At 38.7% G+C, this 23,848-nt stretch overlaps 2 protein-coding genes and 1 pseudogene across 3 annotated transcripts; 2 read left to right on the forward strand and 1 right to left on the reverse strand.

Annotated features, from left to right (window-relative positions):
* The first annotated feature begins 72 nt into the window (after positions 1–72).
* LOC148087662 (uncharacterized) lies at positions 73–1,750 on the forward strand (annotated as a pseudogene). Its single transcript, XR_015711316.1, has 2 exons — positions 73–188; positions 534–1,750. The product of XR_015711316.1 is annotated as an uncharacterized LOC148087662 (transcript).
* Positions 1,751–3,740: 1,990 nt separating this feature from the next.
* On the forward strand, positions 3,741–5,669 carry LOC148087663 (uncharacterized). The gene is made up of 2 exons (XM_087790665.1): positions 3,741–3,789; positions 4,506–5,669. The coding sequence occupies exons 1-2, from the start codon at positions 3,771–3,773 to the stop codon at positions 5,480–5,482; spliced, it is 996 nt and encodes a 331-aa protein (XP_087646791.1). The 5' UTR covers positions 3,741–3,770; the 3' UTR covers positions 5,483–5,669.
* A 3,918-nt stretch (positions 5,670–9,587) lies between these two features.
* LOC148087664 (uncharacterized) lies at positions 9,588–23,600 on the reverse strand. The gene is made up of 5 exons (XM_087797154.1): positions 23,474–23,600; positions 21,261–22,322; positions 19,981–20,051; positions 12,318–12,474; positions 9,588–11,003 (listed from the first exon to the last, which is right to left on the reverse strand). The coding sequence occupies exons 1-5, from the start codon at positions 23,490–23,492 to the stop codon at positions 10,024–10,026; spliced, it is 2,289 nt and encodes a 762-aa protein (XP_087653280.1). The 5' UTR covers positions 23,493–23,600; the 3' UTR covers positions 9,588–10,023.
* Between the last annotated feature and the right edge of the window lie 248 nt (positions 23,601–23,848).

Below are 23,848 nucleotides of genomic sequence, written 5' to 3' on the forward strand. Positions count from 1 at the left end.
TGCCATTTTGGTTTATTTCTTTGGAATACAGATGCAGCTTCTCAGTGTCTTAGTAGTTCCTGTGTGCATGAAAGTGTGCAGACTTCAGAGCTCCAGTCAAATAAGCGGCTGCTAACATCTGCGGACTCTCATCTCCTCACACGCGGAACAAAATAAAGTCCAGTTCGAGATGGAGACCGAGAAAAAAGGTAAACAAGACCACGATCCTACTCATGTGACACACTGTGGTTTCGATTATCTTGAAAACAAATATGCATTCATTTAGTGGGTAGCATCGCGTCCAGAAGTTTGAGATGGTTGACTTGTTTGTCTAAGCTCCAGAATACAGTTAGAACTATATATCAGACGAATACAAATTGAAGCCACTTCACGCTTTTCCGGTGAAAATAGTTTGATCATCTTGTCTCGACTAGAGGGAGTTTTATCTCTAAATCGGGACATTGAATTGACTAATCCAGAGCAATAGTCAACCTGCTGGTGGAATCAGGTCACATAATTGTTCAGTGACTTGAGTTGTATTTGTGTGTCTGCAGGTGTTCAGAAGGTGCTGGTGAAGGAAGAAGAAGTTTTTACTGGGCAGCAGGACTGCAGCTTCAGTCTGAGTCACGAGGCACAAGAGTCTCTATTCGTTAAAAAAGAGGTAGAAGAAGTCGTGAAACTGTCCTTCATTGCTGTCAAAGTTAAAAGTGAAGAAGTTGAAGAGAGAGGAGAGGACGAGCCTCCGACCGGCAGCATGAGAGCTGAAGATGATGGAGACGACGGTGGAGGACAGGAACCAGTAGGATACTCGGATACGCCGTCCGACTCTCACCACCGGAGGTCACTCTCTTCTGGATCTGACACTGATGACAGTGAAGACTGGAGAGAAACCAGCATCGCTCAGTCAACTTCAAACTCTGAGAAGAAAGATGATCATGAATCTCTGATCTGCTCTGGATGTGGGAGGAAATGTTCTTCCAAGTCTGGACTGACGCAACACTTGAAGTCTTGCTTTAGTGGATCTTCGACTTGTCCCGTTTGTGGGAAATGTTTTCAAAAAAGAGGGAACTTGAAAGCACACATGAGAATTCACACCGGAGAAAAAACATTCGTCTGCTCTCAGTGTGATAAAAGTTTTATTCAGAAACGGCAACTGAAGGACCACATGAAGATTCACGCCGGCCATAAAGCGTTTATCTGCGCTCAGTGTGGTAACAATTTTTTGCTGAAATGGCATCTTAAAGAACACTTGAAGGTTCACACTGGAGAAAAACCTTTCATCTGCACTCAGTGTGGCAAATGTTTTTCGCAAAGACAACACCTGCAGGAGCACACAAGAATTCACTCTGGAGAAAAACCTTTTGTCTGCCCAGAGTGCGGTAAATGTTTTAGACAGGTAGGGAGCCTAAAAGACCACATGAGAATTCACACCGGAGAAAAACCTTTTAGCTGCTCCCAGTGTGGTGAATGTTTTTCACACAGAGGTAGTCTGAAGTACCACACTACAAATTCACACAGTTGAGAAACCCTTCACCTGCTCTCAGTGAACTCAATTTTTTTCAATGGTTTCGGATGAATCATTTGAGAATTCACAGCAGAGAAAAACCTTTCAGCTCCTTAAAGTTTGGTGAATTAGACATGCATAGATTGACCCTGAAGAACCATGGGAGAGACCTTTCATGTGTTTCCAGTTTGGCAAATATTTGACATTGTTCAGGCATCAAATGCTTAAACATTCACATTAATGTGTGCAAAGTGTCCTCAACCCAAATGTAACTTGTGAATAAGAGTTCAATCTTGTTTACTTAATATATATATAGTATATATATATATATATATATATATATATATATATATATATATATATATATATATATATATATATATCAAATTTTTTTATCTTTAAGGTGCAAGATTGTTTTGTAATTTGAACGAAAATAGCCACAGATAAACGTCATTCATGCGTCTCTTCGGTGATGTGTCATAAAGGTCTGAAGAAACAAAACACTGGTTTGTGAAGGTCAGTTGATTGAAAGGATAGGTCCTCAATGTTTTCTTCATTTTATGTGTAAGAGGAAAAGGAACTCAGAGAGCAACTCATGTCCATACATATTACTTCCTTGTTTATATTTTGTACCAGGAGAGGTAGAAAATCATTGCCTGAGTGTGTTTTGTGTAGGACCAATGACAACCATAGACAAATTTATCATATTTTACAGTTACTGTTCAAAGGCTAATTTTATGTTTATTGATTAAAGTGATTTGCATTACGGTATCTATCTACAGTTTTCCTCAAACTAATGTGATAAGATGCCAATATAATAATAAAAAATCCCTACTCATACAAGAAGTAACTAGGGAAAGTATGCGCCTGGAGAACTTTGCTGATGCTCTTTCCAACCTGCAAATGTGTGCAAATTTAAATCGAAAAAAGGTTGACTGAATAACATGACACTTAAAGGGTACATTTTACAAAGTCTGTCAGGTCAAGTCATGTACAAAGGTTTGCTTAAGTAAGGTTCTTAAAAAAGGGAAGTAATTGACTAAATAGAGATGACAAACATAAATGTCAAACGTTAAATTTAAAAATACATCTGAAAACCTAATAACTCTCCCCAAAAAAAACTCAGAAGAGAGGAGGAGGTGAGAAGAGATTAAGTTCCTGCGGATTATGGGATTTACAGTCGAGAATACGAGCTGAATTTATGGAAATCATCCTTTTGAAATATGTATCAAATATGGCATAAATTTCCTTGCAGCTGGACATATTTGAATTTTCATGAGGGTCTTCTGCCCCTCTAGTGGCCCCTTTCCCTCGAACTTATCGAGTTACCTTCCCCCCTATAAGACCTTCGCTGAGAGGTCAGTAGTCTAAATGCAAATTTTCCAGCAATTTTTTGGAGCAGTTTGGTAGTCTGTGAGACATTAAGATGATGCGGACACACACACACACACACACACACACACACACACACCCCTGATCTGTTTGAAACTGTTTGACATAAATGCTTGGAAAATTAGCCAGAAGACTACTGACCTAATGTGAGGGTTTTATGGGGGAGGGTAAGTAAGTAAGTAATTTTTATTTATATAGTAAGTAAGTAAGTAATTTTTATTTGTATAGCGCTTTTCCAGACCAGGTTCACAAAGCGCTTAAACAATCAAAACAATATTCAATAAAGTATACATTTTAAAGATCAGGATAAAACTGATAACATAACAGGAGTTCCAGTGGACCAGGTTAGGCGAAGGTGAGTTCAGAAAACCTCCTCTGACAATACATATTAAATAAGATTTATCAGAATCTTTCCACAATGTCAGGCTCTTCTCTCTTCTATGGTCTTCCTCTTCTCATCAGAAGAGAATAAAGAAGATAGATAAGGGAGAGAAAAGTATTTTCAATGAAAATCATTAAGATATCATCAATCATTAAGTCATTCATTTGCATTAGAGTGTCCAGAGCTTTCAAGAAAGATACAATATGGACAAGTAGTAGTATTTCAATACACAACACAAGCATCTAAGTTTATAATGACGTTCGTTTGTCAAATAGCAAAAAAACAAACACTATAGCTCAATATTATAGGAAAATAGTTAATGTTCGATCGCTCTCCTTATGTGTTTCTGAGCGAAAGCTATTATAAACAAATTACTTTCTCTGTGGGGCAGCGTCGCACCAGCATATTATGACGCAGAGCCGCTTTAACATAAGCCCCGCCCATTCTCCATTTTCTGCTGCCAGTCGGCACGAGCATCTCTTCTGTGCCGAACAAAAGAGAATCCTCCTGGAAATGATGACCAAGAAACCAGGTACGCACACGCACACGCACGCACACGCACGCACAAAAACACACACGCACACACACCAGAGCTGCATGAATCGATGTGTACTAAAGATCTTTGTCTACACGTCCCTCACATGATCCGGTGAGAAGCTAGATACGTGAATCATGGAGGACATGTCTGGAAGATCTTTGTTTACAAAATTAGTTTGGAGGGACCTCGATGAGGATAAAAGTTTTAGATATAAAATAAAAAAGAAAACTAGTCTAACGTTCAAACAGCTGTTCTGAACTCTCACTGCAAACATGAACATATTCAACATCATCATCTATAATATAAAGAATCTTTATATTGAGATGAAATGTATTTTGCTGTACGGTGAGGTTCATGGACACTGACTCCTTGAGTGTCAGTTTTACAAGTATATAAACCCAAAAGGGAAACTTATTCAATTGGCTACTGGTTATTTTTAATCTCAACAGCATACTTCACACACACATGTACACACACACACACACACACACACTTTGGTGAATGTTTAAAAATACCATTTCTATTATTTTATTTGAATGATGTCCTCACCTCCATGCTAGTTATAGCATAAATCTGTCATTTCATATGAAGATGGTTTAAAAAAAATATTAAAAAATGTGTCTGGTCTTTGTGGCTCGACGACATCATAGATCCTTCACCAGCTCATGTGTCACGATTGTTCACCGACTCAACTGTGTTTGTATCTGCAGATGTTCAGCAGCTGCTGGTGAAGGACGAAGTAGTTTCTACTGAGCAGCAGGAGTGCAGCTCCAGAGTGAGCCGTGAGGGACGGGATCCACGTCTCATCAAAGCAGAAGAAGATGAAGGGGAAGAAGAAGTCATGAACCTCTCCTTCACGACGGTCAAAGTGAAGATTGAAGAAGTTGAAGAGGAGGACGAGCCTCCGACCAGCAGCTTGAGTCGACACATCAAGACAGAAGATAACAGAGACGATTGTGGAGGACCTGAATCAGACAACGATACCCGCCAACAGAGGCCGCTCTCTTCTGGATCTGACACTGATGACAGTGAAGACTGGAGAGAAACCAGCAACACTCAGTCAAGTTTGGACGCCATAGAAAATCCTAACATTCATGCCACTGAGAAAAAAGATGTTCATGAGCCACTGATCTGCTCTGTGTGTGGGAGAAAATGTTCCTCAAAGTCTGGACTGACTAAACACATGAAAGCCTGCTCTGGAGGTTCTTGTTCCGTTTGTGGGAAATCTTTCAATCATTTGGCGACTTTGAAGGTTCACATGAAAACACACCGGACATTTTTCTGCTCTTTGTGCGGTCAAGGTTTTTTTGGGAAAGCGGGTCTAAGAAAACACATGGCCATCCACAGTGGAGAAAAACCTTTCAATTGCTCTCATTGTGGTAAATGTTTTACAGTGAAGGCGAGCTTGAACACACACATGAGGATTCACACTAAAGAAAAACCTTTCACCTGCTCTCAGTGTGATAAAGGTTTTACACAAAAAGGGCACCTTACAGATCACATGAGAATTCACACTGGAGAAAAACCCTTCATCTGCCCTCAGTGCAGTAGGAGTTTCAGACACAGACAGAGCCTAGAAATACACATGAGAATCCACACTGGTGAGAAACCTTTCTTCTGCTCCGAGTGTGGGAAACGGTTTACGCAGAGAGCAAACCTGATTGCACACATGAAATTTCACACTTGATGTGTAGCGTCGAGACACCTGCAGTCAGACATAAACCTCATCTTTTGACTAATGACTCTTAGTTAGAATACCGAAGACCTTCAGGGATTTGGGACGAGCCGTAAGAAGCATCTCCACTCCTCTCTGGTACTGAAAGGTTTCCCACTTTGTTGGTATTCTAACACTTGCCTTTGTTTTCATTCCGATTTTCCGGGAGAAAATCCCTGACACTCCACTGCCAGCAGGAAGTCAAAGGATTTTGATGGTAGATAAGACTTACTTAGATAGAAGGTTAACCTCTGGTGTTTTGAAAAATATTTCTGAATTACAAATGTTTGATTTGTAAATAAAATAGTCAGTGAATCAACCTCATGTCTGAGGCAACATAAGAACGTCAGGGTAAAATCTCTGGACCCCAGCTTCGTCCTGGCAACAATGACTGCAATCGGTGACAATCTGTGTTCTGGGGTTTCATGCTCATTTGCTGATGAATAGAAGTTTGTTAATAAACTTGGTAATCAAAGAAGTTTCTTCATTCAATCAATAGGGTTCTATTCTTCAAGGTTAATAAAGGGGATAGTAGGTTCCAATGGTCATTGTCAAGTAAATAATTTGTTCTTTAGTGAGGAGATACCAAAAATGTTGTCGGACTTAAATTAACAGAAAATGAGAATCAAAACCTGTATACAATTTAATCTTGATATCCTTTCTAATACACCGGACCAGACACTAGTAACAGATGTAATTTTGGATAAAGGAAATTAAATATTTAAGTTTGACCAAGATGGTGACAATGTTTTGTGTGCTCTTTCTGTTGCTCTGTCATAGATCTCTGCTGCTTCAGGTTACATTCGATCTGGGTCCTACTTTTTGACTTCAGATAAATCACATCTAAATTAATTGTTATAAAATCCCCCCCCTTAAAATATCTTTATAATATTTATGTGTTGCTTCAGGTTCGACCTTTTCTGTTTGATATATTTTCTGTTATTAGTTGTCATGCGTGCAGCCAGTTGAACTTCCTGTGTAAAACTCTTAACAAACTAATAGCAGTTGATGGTTTTTTACCACTGAACCACCGAGCATTTAACCAGGCTCACACTGTGAGTACAACATTTCTCACACTTAATGCCATGAGGAATCAATGGGGCACAAAGAGCATTATCTGACTCACCAACAGCTTCATCCACGGAGCCGTCAAGATGCTGAACTGTTTCCACACACAGTTTCACTCACCAGGCTGAAGCTATGAATGAATCCCTAAAGAACACTTGGACTCAAACCTCCACTTTCATCTTCTAAATAAAGAATGATTTGTGCCTTGAACTACAGTATATTCCCTATTTTCCATTTGTATTATACCACCATTAGACATATACATTTCTACTAGCACAACGAGGTATTTAGATAAATAAATTAATACAAACTCTGTCAAAAGTATACTTGAATAGTTTGAGATATGTTTGCATTAAAATACGTTTTTACAATTCAGGAAATTATATTTGGAATCCGAACCTTTAATTTTAATTGACTAACTCTAGAAACACAAAGATATTCGAACTAAACGTTTAAACTTATTTATGAGCACAGTTGTGTGTACATCAGGGAGAAGGCTGAGAGAAAAAAAAGATGTTCACTTGTCTTCCCCGTCTGACGGGAGGACAGCACCTGGCTTCGAAAAGTGCCCTATAAATAAACTGAATTTTTTATTATGATTGATGATGATTCTTGGATTTTTATTTTGAGGTACCTTCACATAGACCATAAGTCCCCTAAGAGCCAAGCAGACCAGCAAGAACGTTAGCCCGCCACATCACAATAACTACACCCGTGGACTCAATTAACTTTCATATCAGAAACATATACAGACCTTGGCACTTGAATATGTTTGTAAGGTTTGTTAGGTTGTTGTTGGTGCTTAGCATGTTTGGAACCAGTAGCCTTCCAAACATTTTTCTTAATTTCAAAATAAAGGGCCTGTTATTCCTAACTATTAACCCTCGATATACAGAAAATAATAAGGGATTCAAACACAACTACAACCATTTGGTGTAAAAACTTTATATAAAATAAAATTGAAATAAGGCCATTTACAACGTTTTTTTCATTTAAATCAAAATAGTAAGTTGGATTTTATATATCAACTTTGTATCCTCATGGAATCTACATACATTAAATCTGTTGGTGGTCTTCCATTAACATTGTAACTTCATAAATACACTATCTCAATTAACAACTCAAATAGTTCCAAACGCACTAAAATGGTCAAACAATGACCCGTTTAACATTAAATGAAAAATAATAATCTAAATGAGTAATTACAAAAAACAAAAAATATCAACTCGTAAAATTAACTTCTCATAAATTATATGAAGTAGTTGAAGTCAACACAAAGATCAGGTCCCAAATAAACATTTAAGAAAAGAAATCGGTGGTCAAAGACATGTGAACATAATCTAAAGTTGTGGCGTACTACTTTCATGTGCCTTTCAAGACTCTTTTCTTCTATTTTTTCCCTCTAGTGTGAATCGTTGTGTGTTTCTTCATGGCTTGCATTTCTTTAAAACATTTAACACACTGACAGCAGTTGAAAGGTGTTTCTCCGGTGTGAATCTTCACGTGTGAGTAAAGGCCTACTCTATCTGAAGAACCTAAATAGAAAATAAGGGTTTTCTCCCAGTTTAAAAAGTGGTAGACACACGTGGTTTTCACGAGGTACAGGAAGGAAGAAGTGCTTTAACAATCGGGTGTCATCAAGAATGATTCATGTATTATTTATGTACTATTTTTATTTCCTATGGAGTAAATATGTACCATGTAAATATGTAATTTGAGGGGTTGATGGTTAATAATTGAGTAGTCGAGAAGGGGTAGGAAGATTACTTTGTAGCATAACAGTCACAAATGTCACTTAACATGTGTCTCTGAAGAGTCACTCTTTAAACAGTCTCCACCATTTGTAAAAATGTTACCACACTGAGGGCAAGTGTAAGGTTTCTCCCCAGTGTCGGTTCTCTGCTGGCCTAAACATAATGAACATGATTTTTTTTTTTATTATTGTTTATTTTTCATAAATCTGTATTAAATTATTCCTCAAAGTCTTTTCTCTTCATTTCATTAAATAAATTAATTAAAGAGAAAAGACTATGAGGAATAATTTAATACATATTTATGAAATATGTACGTTCATATGAGAGCTTTCATCCATCATACTTGAGCAGCCGGCCATGTGTTACACGAGGCCTTCAGTCCTCTTGCCCTTTGAAATCAACGGCAGCCGATTAAGCGACACAACGTCAGCGCTTTGGAAGCTACTCTTCCCACAGCTTCCATGACATTGAGCGCGTTGAACACGTCCTCTGATTGGATAGCATCGCCACATGGAGCTGAAAAGATGATTTGAGATCATTTAACTTGTGTTTTTCAACACAGTGGCTGAAGAGCTTGATCTGGTCGCAGATATTCTTGCAAAGCCATTTTCAAGAAGGACTTTTCAAGAAAAGCTGGACGTTGTTGAGAAAGTTATGTTAACTCCGAGATGAGTCTTTCACGAGCCTCAAATTATTTATTTATTCCACCATAAATACGTGAGTAAATGCATTTTTTTCTTAATAATGTTGCGCTGAGATTGATAGTGGTGCCTGTGTGTGTCGCTTTAGCGTGTGTGTGTTTGTCACTGAATCCAGTTCATCCCAAACCACTGAAGAACCTCTCTCCTTGCTGGCTTTTTATTCCATATTTCAGATGACGACACACTTGATACAAAAAGTTAGTTCATTTGTTGCTGGACGCAGCCTGCAACAAATGACTATAAGCAACATAAATTCTCTAACAGGAAATCTGATTTTCATATAAAAGTTTCACATGTCAAGTCGTAAATTTTTTTTATTGTGATTTGAAGGTAAGTAAAACATAGTTGAAGAGAAGGATGTCAATAATAAACATAAGTTCAAACATTTGACAAAAGAGATCAGATCCCAATAATGAACTCATTTATCTTTATAATTTGAGTCAAAATGCATTTGAGACAAGGGAATGAGAAACATGAAGGGAAAAAAGATGTTAAATCAGTCAAGTCTCAATCAATTGAGATTTTTCAATCAATTGAGATTTTTCATAATTATAACACATTGAAAACATTCTATTGAGCATCGAAGCATAAAAAAAGTCTTAGAATTGTTACCTACGACTGTTTTTCCCCTCCCCAGGGTTCCATCTGTACATCAATCATTAGCGATGTTAACTTCCTGCTCACATAAAAAAAGATCCGCTTTACTCTGTCGAGTTTTAAGAGATGTTAACCAACCAACAAAAGACAAAAGCTGTAACGTACAAATATCTTCCAAATCAGTGAGAAATTGCAACTACAAATTGTCCAGAGTAGAGTCACGTGACAATTAGTTTGTAGCATAGCACTTAGTTACAAATGTCACTTAACATATGCCTCTGAAGAGTCACTAATTAAACATTTCCATCACTTACACATGTAGAGTTTATGTGAATTTTAATGTGTTTCTTCAGGAATTTCATCCGTGTACAACATTTGCCAAAGTAAGAGCAGGTTATTTCTCAGTGTGAATACTGAAATGTCTTTTCAGAGATTTATCATGTTTAAAACATTTACCACACAGAGAGCAGATGTAAGGTTTTTCCCCAGTGTGACTTCTGAAATGTTTTTTCAGGTCTCCACTATTTGTAAACCCTTTACCACACAGAGAGCAGATGTAAGGTTTCTCCCCAGTGTGAATTCGCATGTGAACCTGTAAGTCTGCCTTTTGTCTAAAACCTTTACCACACTGAATGCAGCTGTAAGGTTTCTCCCCAGTGTGAATTTGCATGTGAACCCGTAAGGTTGCCTTTTCTCTAAAACCTTTACCACACTGAATGCAGCTGTAAGGTCTCTCCCCAGTGTGATTATGCATGTGACTCTTTAATGTTTCCTTACGACTAAAACCTTTACCACACTGAATGCAGATGTAAGGTTTCTCCCCAGTGTGAATTCGCATGTGAACCTTTAAGTATGCCTTTTGACTAAAATCTATACCACAATGAGGGCAGGTGTGAGGTTTCTCCCCAGTGTGAATTCTCAAATGTCTTTTCAAGTCTTCACCATTTGTAAACCCTTTACAACACTGAGGGCAGATGTAAGGTTTCTCCCCAGTGTGAATTCGCATGTGAATCTTTAAGTGTCCCTTTTGATAAAAACCTTTACCACACTGAGAGCAGATGTAAGGTTTTTCCCCAGTGTGAATGTACATGTGTGACTTCAGATGACTTTTTGAGATGCATTTTCTTCCACAATCAGAGCAGATCAGTGATTTATAATCATCTTTCTTTTTGCTGACATGAACTATCAGATTCTTCAAAGAGTCTGAAGTTGACGGAGCGTTGCTATCAGTGTCGAAATCAGAAGATGGTGACCTCTGGTGGTCAGAGAGGAAAATTGGATCTAATTCAGTTGGTGGTTCTGGCCCCCCACAGTTGGAGCTGCACTCCTGCTGCTCACTAGAAACCTCTTCTTTCACCAGCAGCAGCTGAACATCTGCAGAGACACAAACACATAATGTTGACATTCATGAAATAATGTTACCCTTTATTCAAAACAGGATGTAAATTTGTCTTTTGAACAACCAATTTACAATTAAGCGTCTGCGAGAGCAAAGACTTGTTCCTGCTAGCCTAACCAGCACCATGTAAAGTAAGTAAGTAATTAAGTAAAGGTTATTTGTAAAGCGCCTTTCTAGACCAGGGTCACAAAGCGCTTAAACAAACAAAAACAATACACAGTTAAAATGCAGGTCTACAGCGTCGAAAAAATAGCAGTAGCATCCTCACTGTGAGCTTCTACTAGGAAGATGTAGTATAGTGGTCATATTATTATTGCATTATATAGTTTTACAGGACGATCGACTACATGTAACCCAACGAGTGTTATTATACGAGAAGTCCACAAGGTGGTAGTTAAGGATTGCTGTGCGAGAGACTTCTCCTGTATGTCTTTTTAGATTCTATTGTGCACAGGAGACGAAGAGTGAAGTCTGAACACGTTCGAAATGTTGTGATTCTTTTATACACAAACGACACAACAGAAGAACATAAAAAACAGCCTAAAATTGAACACGTTTAAAAAAAATATCACAATCAAGCGTACTTCAGGATAGTTTTACATGATTCCTACTGCTTTTGAAATGTTGTTTCAGTTCTAATCATTTTAGTCGACACTTCCTAAGCATTACGATGACTAATGGATCATGTATTTTGGCCATAAGACGTGCGAAAGAAAAAAAGAAGAATACATTATTATGATGCTGTGTGTTATATACATACACTTTTTTGCTTACTTTCCCCCAAAGTTTACAATTATTGATAAATTCAGAAAATGTTTTGCAACATTTGATTTAGCGGGGGAGGGGGTTGAGACCTACAAGTATTAAATAAATAACATTTGTAAATTTTAGGATGTTTTGTTGTTAGTTTTGTTTATTTTATTTATACTCTTGGATTTTTCGGACGGAGGGTGAAGATGACGTCATCAGTCGGCGCCAAAAACCGAGCGGTGTTTTTGTCTTGCGATGAACTGGAAAAATAACGTTGCCATCGAAAGAGATCTAAATCTACTCTGCTTTTGTATTGTTGTTTCAGTTCCAGTCCATTCTAGTCGATACTACCGAAGCATTTCTATAATGAATGTGCTCCCAAGAACGTAATAATAACAAGAAAGTACAAATATTAAAGAAAAACAGTTAAGGAGGTAACCAAACAGGCAATAATTGCATCACAGTTCCTGAATCTTTGGAAACCACGAGGGTGATCCGAAAAAAACACATCAGTATATTGACATTTAATTGGCGTGTACCTGGTCTCTTGGTCAACATCTCCAGCAGGATTCTCTGTCGTTCCCTCTCTCGTCCAGAACTGACGAGTGTGGAGAGAAAACTTGGCAGCAGCAGCTCGTCGACCGCAGTTATCAGTCGCTGCTTGAAAGAATCTTTCAAACTCTCGAGTCCAGACATCTTTATCCACGAGAAAAACACACGGGGTTGCTGAGGCAGGAAATCAGGGGTGGGGCAGAGAACCTGTGGCTTCCTGATGCCCTGACGTCATTTCCTTCCTTCCTCACGAGAATTCTATTTTTTTTATTTTAAATATATTTTGCATTTATGCTGCTGGAAGGTATTGAACGTAAATCAGCGTCATTCCGATTTGGAAGAAAACTTTTATTGAATGACTTTCCAGCTTTATTTTACTTTAGCCTGTAAAAGACATGGAATCATGTGTCGTTCTACTCTAGTACTACTTCTATGTCACGCCGGTCTTCTGTGAAGCTGACAGCAATGCATTGTTGAGATTTTTCATTGACAAAATTAAATTGATCAAAGAGAAAATCTCTCCCCCTTTGTTGGGAACCCCTACTGTCTCTGAGCCCATCTCCTCCTCTTGGTCATCCTTCACTGCTGTATCTTTGGGTGATATTTCAGCACTAGTGAACAAGATGAAACCCTCCTCTTGCTCAGATGACGTCCTTCCTTGTAGGCTTTTCATCAAAGTATTTGATGTAATTGGCCCCTGGGTTACCAATATGGTGAACCTCTCCCTTTCCACAGGGGTTTTTCCCAATGCATTTAAACATGCCATTGTGGAGCCTCTGCTCAAAAAACCAGGCTTAGACCCAACTGACCTCAGTAATTTCAGGCTTATTTCTAAGCTCCCTTTCTTGTCCAAGATCTTGGAGAAGGTGGTGTCTGAGCAGCTGTCTTTGTTCCTGGATCAGAGCGACATCCATGAGAAGTTTCAGTCTGGCTTCCGTAAACATCACTCTACGGAGACAGCTTTATTGAAAGTGTCCAGTGACATCATGATGTCGGCTGACTCTGGTAAATTCACTGTTCTGGTTCTCTTGGATCTGTCGTCAGCCTTTGACACAGTTGATCAGCAGATCCTGCTGAGAAGACTAAGGGATGAAGTGGGACTGTCTGGGTCTGTGTTAGAATGGTTCTCATCTTACCTTTCTGGGCGCAGTTTTAGTGTATCTGCCAATCAAATGAGGTCTGAATCGGCAGATCTGTTGTGTGGAGTCCCTCAAGGTTCTGTTCTGGGTCCTTTATTGTTTTTGCTGTACTTGATTCCCCTTGGTAAAATCATTCAGAGATTTCCAGATGTTTCTTATCACATTTTTGCTGATGACATCCAGCTCTACTGCTCTTTTGACCCAACTGAGCCCCAAAGGCTGAACAGCTTAGTCAATTGTTTGCTAGAAATCAAACAATGGCTGAGTGAAAACACTTTACAGCTTAATGTGGACAAAACTGAAACTCTGGTGATTGCTCCTGATGATAAGATTCCAGGGTTGAGTCAGTACTTGGGTGACTTAGGTCAGTCTGTCAAACTGAGCCTGAGAAACCTGGGTGTTGTATTTGATAAAGACATGTCTCTTGTTCAACACTGCAGAAAACTGACCAGAAACTGTTTCCTTCAACTGAGAAAAATCTCTAAACTTAGGAAAATGTTGTCACAACATGATCTGGAGCTTGTAATCCATGCGTTTGTTTCTTCTCGTCTGGACTATTGTAACAGTTTGTTTTCATGTCTTAACAAGAAGGAGCTGTCTCGTCTGCAGTTGATTCAGAACTCTGCAGCGAGATTTCTGACCCGCTCAAGTAGGAGAACTCACATTTCTCCGATCCTTAAAACTCTTCACTGGCTTCCAGTTTCTTTCAGGATCAACTTTAAAATTCTGGTTCTTACTTTCAGAGCTATTCATGGTCAGGCTCCTCCTTACATCACTGATCTGATCCAGCCTTACGCCCCAGCTCGGTCTCTGAGGTCTGTGGATCAGAATCTACTTATGGTTCCACGCACACGGCTCAGGACCAGAGGAGAGAAATCTTGCTCCTAAGCTTTGGAACAATCTTCCTCTCTCTTTGCGCTTGATGGAGTCTACTGACTCCTTTAAGAAACATCTTAAGACGTTTCTATTTGTTCAGGCTTTTCCTTGAATTTCTCGAACTCCTGTGTTGTTCTCGGTGTTGTCTGTGATCTTTGAAGTATGTACTGTTTTGAGTATTGTTTTGATTGTTAAAGCGCTTTGTGACCCTGGTCTCGAAAAGCGCTATATAAATAAATATTACTTACTTACTTACTTACTTCTGCTCTAAGTTGTATTAAAAGGTATGAAAATGTTATTAACTTAATGAGAAATAGATACATTATTTTAAATAATAGTATTCCCATTCATCCTTGAGGCTCTGTAGTTATTGCATAAAGGAAGTTTATACATACTATTCTTATATTCGTGTATTCGATTTCTATTATAATTCCATGATATGGAAAAATACATTTTTATGCAAATATATTTTGAAAAAATGTAACTTTTGTTGAGTTTGTAATAATTAATTTATGACATTCTTTCTTTTTCAGATAACACTTTAATAATCACTGTCTCTTCTAGCAACACTATTTATTAATAGAGACCACTTTTAATTTGCTTCCCAGATCAAACTAAATGTAACAGCAGTGCTGAATCCTGGGAAATAGAAAGAGAGCGTTTGAAACAGTTTAATGAGGATTTCAAAACTCTGATGTAAAGCTGTGAACTTAAATACAAGACATCAGAGATCAGAATTGGTTTACTTGGTTAAGTTACAATGATTTTACTTGTACAAGGAGAATTGTATACAGAACTTTAGTTCAGTGCAGAAGAGACCATAACTCAAAGTGTCCTGCTTTTAAGTAATTCAGTCCGAGCTGGTGTGATCTTCCTGCCTTTGTCTTCTGATCGCTTCTCATGATGGTCCTTTGTCCCGTCGTCCGGCTGTGATCGTCTGGTCCTTGTCTAAACGATTGTATTCTTTATTGTTCCCAGGCAGACAAGAATGTTTTGTGAATAATGAATGATAAAGGAATTGTAGACTATCATCTAATTCACTATCTATTATTATGCAATTGTCAAAAATGTTCGTACAGACGGATGTAAGAGACTCCTCCCCCCTGAAATTCAGTCGACAAGACAGTCACAGACAAGACATCAAAGCGGAGTGGAGTTTAGAAAAACTCAATTAAAAACATTCTTGGATGTTTAAAACTTTTCTGTCTGAGGCACAGATATGTTAGGTTGCTGTTATATCTTCATCCAAGTGATTAACATCAAGGTCAGAGGGGGCTTCTACTGCTCCGGAGGTTGAGGTCGTTTGGTGTCCGGGGGTCACTCCTGAAGTCATTCTATGACTCAGTAGTGGCCTCTGCCATCTTCAACGGTGTGGTCTGCTGGGGGAGCAGCATGACAGCAAAGGATAGGGCTAAACTGGACAGCCTTATTAAGAAGGCCGGTTACGTCCTAGGGCGCCCCCTGGATCCTGTGGAGGAAGTGACTGCAGGGAGGATGCGGAGCAAGCTGGGCTCCATGAGCAGGGACTTGTCTCACCCTCTCCAGCACACACTGAGGGCATTGAGGAGCTCCATCAGTGATAGGATGCTTCATCCCCGGTGTGTGAGGGAGAATTACTGCAGGTCTTTCCTCCCTGCTGCCATCAGACTCCACAACAAGAACACACCAAGATAAATATTTAACTGCACCTCTTGTTATTTATGTAAATATGATTGTGTATATATTATATAGCGCAGATTTATCTTTTATTCTATTTAGATTTTCTTTCTCGTTTTTATTTCTGGGTGTTTTTATTTCTCTTTCTGTTGTTAAACCGAATTTCCCCTCGCGGGACTAATAAAGGTTTTCTGATTCTGATTCTCATGAGGCCGGTGTGTTTTGGGGGTTCGAGCGAAACTCCGGAAGCTCCAGCCATCTTCTACGGTGTGGTCTGATGTGGAAGTATCATCACAGCAGCTGGAAGGAAGAAGATGACACACATACTGATCATTGGGTTGAGACAAGCTTAATTTAGATCAAAGTCAAGGCAACGATAGAGTAAATATTCTGGTCTGCCGGAGATTAACGATCAAAGACACGCACAGCAAGACAACGACAACTGAGAGACTCCAGGAGAGCAATAGTGAGACGGGAACCAACACTCACAACAGGAAGTCGGTCAATCTGTGGGACAAGAAATCGAATAAAAACCACATCCGTCCCCTCACAAGGAGGCCTCCAACCCAAATTATTAACATTGGCGCAAGCATCATGAGTGAGTCCATTTTGGAAAGCTATATCATTAGTTAAGGATTGTCTAAAATGTTATGGACCAACTATTAGAACCTTAGTTTTGTCAGAGTTCAGCCACAAAGCATTAGAAAAGAACAGGCAACCAGTGACCTGAAGCTAAGCCTCCTTCTACCAATAAAAGATCAAATTGATGGATTTCTGTTCGAGTTGTAAAATGTTTTCCCTCTTTTATAATATGACTCAGTTGAAAATGGACGACCTACTGAATATATCATTCGTGTTCTTAGAAAACAAAAAAAGTGATGATCGCCGTAGACTAGAGGAAATTCAATAGCGATAATAAATGTTAATAAACAGTTTGACCTCAGTGTGAGAAATGTTTATCTGTTCTCTGTGTGGTGAAGGTTTACCTCAAAAAACAGTCCTGGCGTCACACATGAATGATCAAATTGGAGAAAAACCTTACATCTGCTCTCTGTGTAGTAAAGGTGTTAAAGCAATGTGATTCCTGAAGACACACACAAGTGTTCACACTGGAGCGTTTAAAGAAATCGGATCGCTGAAGAAACACACAAAGATTCCTATTGGAGATTTAAAGAGAGAGTCTTAATAAGCACATGAAAGTAGTACCCCACAATGCTATCCAGGTGTGACTTTTTAAAATGTTCACATCTGTTCAATCTGTTACTGCCCTGCGACTTTTTGCCCATTGACGTAGAGGAACAGAGGGAAAAGGAAGGAAGAAAAAGAAAGACTAAAGTGGACAGACAGAGAAAGAGACAAGTGGAAGAGAGGGAGAGGGACATTGACAGTAGCTCAGAAGATGAAAGCAACTGGAGAGCCATCACCGCACATCCAGCAGAACCATTTAACCTGGTCAGAAGCCAACTCCGAGTGGAAGCAGAGGAATTCCAGCCACAAGCAGCTGACAGAGAAATGGTGCTGGAGGTGGATGAGCAAGAGGCGATAGCTGGTGAAGCAAGTGTGCCGAACTGTGATTCATCATCAGATGAAGCAGACAAGATGGACTCAGAGCCACAGTCACCTCCCACCAGAAAGTATCCTTTGAGACGCAGAAATCCACCTATAACACTCACATACAACACATTAGGTCAACCAACACTGACAAGCAAACACCAGTAATGACTACAGTTAAGAGTTAAAAAGTCACAATTACACATTGATATGTTAAGGTTATAGTTGTAATTAAGTAGTAGTGTTAAAATGTTTAGTAAAAGTTTAGTGATTTTTGATTGTTTCGAGTAGAGTACTAGAGTCCAGACCATTTACACAGAAGTACTACTGACATGTTGGGTATACAGTACATTTGGGTCTGTGGGTTGATGTGGTAGAAATAGGAGCAAAACCTTTCAGTCCAGGATACATAGCCCGCCTAAGTAGCGGAGTAGCACATCAGATATCACCTGACCAGTGGTTTCTGTGGCTGACGCATGACATGAAGAGGGAGATGCGTGTTGTGTCAAGACTGTTGCTGTGCAGAGAGTATCCTAAAAGACTGACTCCCATACGAATTGCTGCTACAACTCACCAGTTAAAGACTTGAGACTCTGGGAAATGCAGAATGTCGAGACGACATTTATTTTGGAGGGGAGAGTGTGGAGCAATAGTAATATTTAGCATATTGAAAGAGCACCCCTTTCTTATTTGTTCATTTATTTTTCATTATTTTATGTTATTTTGTGAGTTTTGTTAATTTGTATCATTCATGTGTGCAGAACAATTGTATTTCTATTTTTAGACAGGGACAGTGAGTTAAACTTTAGCAGGCACTATGGGCAGCTTTAGGGTCTTTGTGGGTCTGTTCGGCTCATTCGAGTCATTCGATGAAGAGCGAGCATGTGCGAAGCAGCCGAGTGAAGTGTTTCTGTGTTTCTGTCTACAGAGAAATAAAATCATCGAAACCAATGCACGCCTGGAATCTAGTTTATGGTTCTAAGTGCGCAACATTTGCATTAAAAGACGTTTTTACAATTCAGGAAATTATATTTGGAATCCGAACCTTTAATTTTAATTGACTAACTCTAAAAACACAAAGAAATTTGAACTAGACGATAAAAGCTTATTTATGAGCACAGTTGTGTGTGCATCAGGGAGCTGAGAGAAGTAAGATGTTCACTTGTCTTCTTCGTCTGACGGGAGGACAGCACCTGGCTTTGAAAGGTGCACTATAAATAAACTGAATTTTTTATTATTATTCATGATGATTCTTGCATTTTTATTTTGAGCTAATGTCACATAGACCAAAAGTCCCCTAAGAGCCAAGCAGACCAGCAAGAACGTTAGCCCGCCACATCACAATCACTACACCCGTGGACTCAATGAACTGTCATTTCAAACCTAAATGACTCAAAAATGTTAATAAGTCACATATTAAACACAGGAAACATATACAGACCTTGTGCCAGGCACTTGAATATGTTTTGGTAAGGTATATGTAAGGTTTGTTAGGTTGTTGGTCGTCTTCCATTAACATTGTAACTTCATAAATACACTATCTCAATTAACATGACATGACATGTGAACATAATCTAAAGTTGTGGCGTACTACTTTCATGTGCCTTTCAAGACTCTTTTCTTCTTTTTTTCCCTCTAGTGTGAATCTTTGTGTGTTTCTTCATGGCTTGCATTTCTTTAAAACATTTAACACACTGACAGCAGTTGAAAGGTGTTTCTCCGGTGTGAATCTTCACGTGTGAGTAAAGGCCTACTCTATCTGAAGAACCTAAATAGAAAATAAGGGTTTTCTCCCAGTTTAAAAAGTGGTAGACACACGTGGTTTTCACGAGGTACAGGAAGGAAGAAGTGCTTTAACAATCGGGTGTCATCAAGAATGATTCATGTATTATTTATGTACTATTTTTATTTCCTATGGAGTAAATATGTACCATGTAAATATGTAATTTGAGGGGTTGATGGTTAATAATTGAGTAGTCGAGAAGGGGTAGGAAGATTACTTTGTAGCATAACAGTCACAAATGTCACTTAACATGTGTCTCTGAAGAGTCACTCTTTAAACAGTCTCCACCATTTGTAAAAATGTTACCACACTGAGGGCTGAAAGTTTCTCCCCAGTGTCGGTTCTCTGCTGGCCTAAACATAATGAACATGATTTTTTTTTTTATTATTGTTTATTTTTCATAAATCTGTATTAAATTATTCCTCAAAGTCTTTTCTCTTCATTTCATTAAAGAAATTAATTAAAGAGAAAAGACTATGAGGAATAATTTAATACATATTTATGAAATATGTACGTTCATATGAGAGCTTTCATCCATCATATTTGAGCAGCCGGCCATGTGTTACACGAGGCCTTCAGTCCTCTTGCCCTTTGAAATCAACGGCAGCCGATTAAGCGACACAACGTCAGCGCTTTGGAAGCTACTCTTCCCACAGCTTCCATGACATTGAGCGCGTTGAACACGTCCTCTGATTGGATAGCATCGCCACATGGAGCTGAAAAGATGATTTGAGCTCATTTAACTTGTGTTTTTCAACACAGTGGCTGAAGAGCTTGATCTGGTCGCAGATATTCTTGCAAAGCCATTTTCAAGAAGGACTTTTCAAGAAAAGCTGGACGTTGTTGAGAAAGTTATGTTAACTCCGAGATGAGTCTTTCACGAGCCTCAAATTATTTATTTATTCCACCATAAATACGTGAGTAAATGCATTTTTTTCTTAATGTTTCGCTTTTTGAGATTGATAGTGGTGCCTGTGTGTGTCGCTTTAGCGTGTGTGTGTTTGTCACTGAATCCAGTTCGTCCCAAACCACTGAAGAACCTCTCTCCTTGCTGGCTTTTTATTCCATATTTCAGATGACGACACACTTGATACAAAAAGTTAGTTCATTTGTTGCTGGACGCAGCCTGCAACAAATGACTTTAAGCAACATAAATTCTGATTTTCTGAACAGTAAATCTGATTTTCATATAAAAGTTTCACATGTCAAGTCGAAAACCAAATATAATCATGTGGTCTATATCAGAAAAGGTGATATGATTTTTTTTATCGTGATTTGAAGGTAAGTAAAACATAGTTGAAGAGAAGGATGTCAATAATCAACATAAGTTCAGACATTTGACAAAAGATGAACCAATAATGAACTCATTTATCTTTATAATTTGAGTCAAAATGCATTTGAGACAAGGGAATGAGAAACATGAAGGGAAAAAAGATGTTAAATCAGTGATCAATTGATAGTTTTCATAATTATAACACATTGGAAACATTCTATTGAGCATTGAAGCATAAAAAAAAGTCTTCGAATTGTTACCTACAACTGTTTTTCCCCTCGCATTCAGGGTTCCATCTGTACATCAATCATTAGCGATGTTAACTTCCTGCTCACATAAAAAAGATCTGCTGTACGCGGTCGAGTTTTAAGAGATGTTAACCAACCTGACAAAAGACAAAGCTGTAACATACAAATATCTTCCAAATCAGTGAGAAATTGCAACTACAAATTGTCCAGAGTAGAGTCACGTGACAATTAATTTGTAGCATAGCACTTAGTTACAAATGTCACTTAACATATGCCTCTGAAGAGTCAACATTAAACATTTCCATCACTTGGTGGAGTTTAAAGGATTTTTTCCAATGTGAATTTTAATGTGTTCCTTCAGGAATTTCATCCGTGTACAACATTTGCCAAAGTAAAAGCAGGTTATTTCTCAGTGTGAATACTAAAATGTTTTTTCAGAGATTTACGATATACAAAACATTTACCACACAGTGAGCAGATGTAAGGTTTCTCCCCGGTGTGAATTCGCATGTGAACCCGTAAGGTTGACTTTTGTCTAAATCCTTTATCACACTGAATGCAGCTGTAAGGTTTCTCCCCAGTGTGAATTTGCATGTGAACCCGTAAGGTTGACTTTCGTCTAAAACCTTTACCACACTGAATGCAGCTGTAAGGTCTCTCCCCAGTGTGAGTATGCATGTGACGCTTTAATGCTTCCTTACTACTAAAACCCTTACCACACTGAATACAGCTGTAAGGTTTCTCCCCAGTGTGAATATGCATGTGACTCTGTAAGCTTTCATTACGAATAAAACCTTTACCACACTGAATGCAGCTGTAAGGTTTCTCCCCAGTGTGAATTCGCATGTGAATCTTTAATTTTGCCTTTAGTCTAAAATCTTTACCACACTGAGAGCAGTTGTGAGGTTTCTCCCCAGTGTGAATACTCAAATGTTTTTTCAAGCTTCCACCATTTGTAAAACCTTTACCACACTGAGGGCAGTTGTGAAGTTTCTCCCCAGTGTGAATATGCATGTGACTCTGTAAGCTTTCCTTACGAATAAAACCTTTACCACACTGAATGCAGCGGTAAGGTGTCTCCCCAGTGTGAATTCGCATGTGAACCTTTAAGTATCCCTTTTGATTAAAATCTTTACCACACTGAGAGCAGCTGTAAGGTTTTTCCCCAGTGTGAATGCGCATGTGTGACTTCAGTTGACTTTTTGAGACGCATTTTCTTCCACACTCAGAGCAGATCAGTGATTTATAATCATCTTTCTTTTTGCTGACATGATCTATCAGATTCTTCAAAAAGTCTGAAGTTGACAGAGCGTTGCTATCAGTGTCGAAATCAGAAGATGGTGACCTCTGGAGGTCAGAGAGGAAAATTGGATCTAATTCAGTTGGTGGTTCTGGCCCCCCACAGTTGGAGCTGCACTCCTGCTGCTCACTAGAAACCTCTTCTTTCACCAGCAGCAGCTGAACATCTGCAGAGACACAAACACATAATGTTGAAATTCATGAAATAATGTTACCCTTTATTCAAAACAGGATGTACATTTGTACATGCGCTTTTCTAGACCAGGGTCACAAATCGCTTAAACAAACAAAAACAATACACAGTAGAAAAGATGTAGTATAGTGGTCATATTATTATTATTGCATTATATACAGTAGTTTTACAGGATGATTGACTACATGTAACCCAACGAGTGTTATTATACGAGAAGTCCACAAGGTGGTAGTTAAGGATTGCGGTGCGAGAGACTTCTCCTGTATGTCTTTTTAGATTCTATTGTGCACAGGAGACGAAGAGTGAAGTCTGAACACGTTCAAAATGTTGTGATTATTTTATACACAAACGACACAACAGAAGAACATAAAAAACAGCCTAAAATTGAACACGTTTAAAAAATATATCACAATCAAGCGTACTTCAGGATAGTTTTACATGATTCCTACTGATTTTGAAATGTTGTTTCAGTTCTAATCATTTTAGTCGATACTTCCTAAGCATTACGATGACTAATGGATCATGTATTGTGGTCATAAGACGTGCGAAAGAAAAAAAAGAATAGATTATTATGATGCTGTGTGTTATATACATACACTTTTTTGCTTACTTTCCCCCAAAGTTTACAATTATTGATAAATTCAGAAAATGTTTTGCAACATTTGATTTAGCGGGGGAGGGGGTTGAGACCTACAAGTATTAAATAAATAACATTTGTAAATTTTAGGATGTTTTGTTGTTAGTTTTGTTTATTTTATTTATACTCTTGGATTTTTCGGACGGAGGGTGAAGATGACGTCATCAGTCGGCGCCAAAAACCGAGCGGTGTTTTTGTCTTGCGATGAACTGGAAAAATAACGTTGCCATCGAAAGAGATCTAAATCTACTCTGCTTTTGTATTGTTGTTTCAGTTCCAGTCCATTCTAGTCGATACTACCGAAGCATTTCTATAATGAATGTGTTCCCCAGAACGTAATAATAACAAGAAAGTACAAATATTAAAGAAAAACAGTTAAGGAGGTAACCAAACAGGCAATAATTGCATCACAGTTCCTGAATCTTTGGAAACCACGAGGGTGATCCGAAAAAAACACATCAGTATATTGACATTTAATTGACGTGTACCTGGTCTCTTGGTCAACATCTCCAGCAGGATTCTCTGTCGTTCCCTCTCTCGTCTAGAACTGACGAGTGTGGAGAGAAAACTTGGCAGCAGCAGCTCGTCGACCGCAGTTATCAGTCGCTGCTTGAAAGAATCTTTCAAACTCTCGAGTCCAGACATCTTTATCCACGAGAAAAACACACGGGGTTGCTGAGGCAGGAAATCAGGGGTGGGGCAGATAACCTGTGGCTTCCTGGTGCTCTGACGTCATTTCCTCCCTTCCTCACGAGAATTCTATTTTTTATTTTAAATATATTTTGCATTTATGTTGCTGGATGGTATTGAACGTAAATCAGCGTCATTCCGATCTTGAAGAATTTTTTTATTTAAAGACTTTC

The sequence above is a fragment of the Callionymus lyra genome, chromosome 1 (assembly GCF_982586985.1).
Source record: "Callionymus lyra chromosome 1, fCalLyr1.hap1.1, whole genome shotgun sequence".
NCBI classification, from domain to species: domain Eukaryota; kingdom Metazoa; phylum Chordata; class Actinopteri; order Syngnathiformes; family Callionymidae; genus Callionymus; species Callionymus lyra.

Excerpts from the sequence above, each read along its gene's own strand:
- LOC148087664 (XM_087797154.1), bottom strand. Across the intron at positions 12,475-19,980 it reads TCATGGAAGCTGTGGGAAGA|ATGTCTGGACTCGAGAGTTT; the intron begins GTAGCTTCCAAA and ends TCGTGGATAAAG. Across the intron at positions 11,004-12,317 it reads GATGTTGACCAAGAGACCAG|ATGTTCAGCTGCTGCTGGTG; the intron begins GTACACGCCAAT and ends GTGTCTCTGCAG.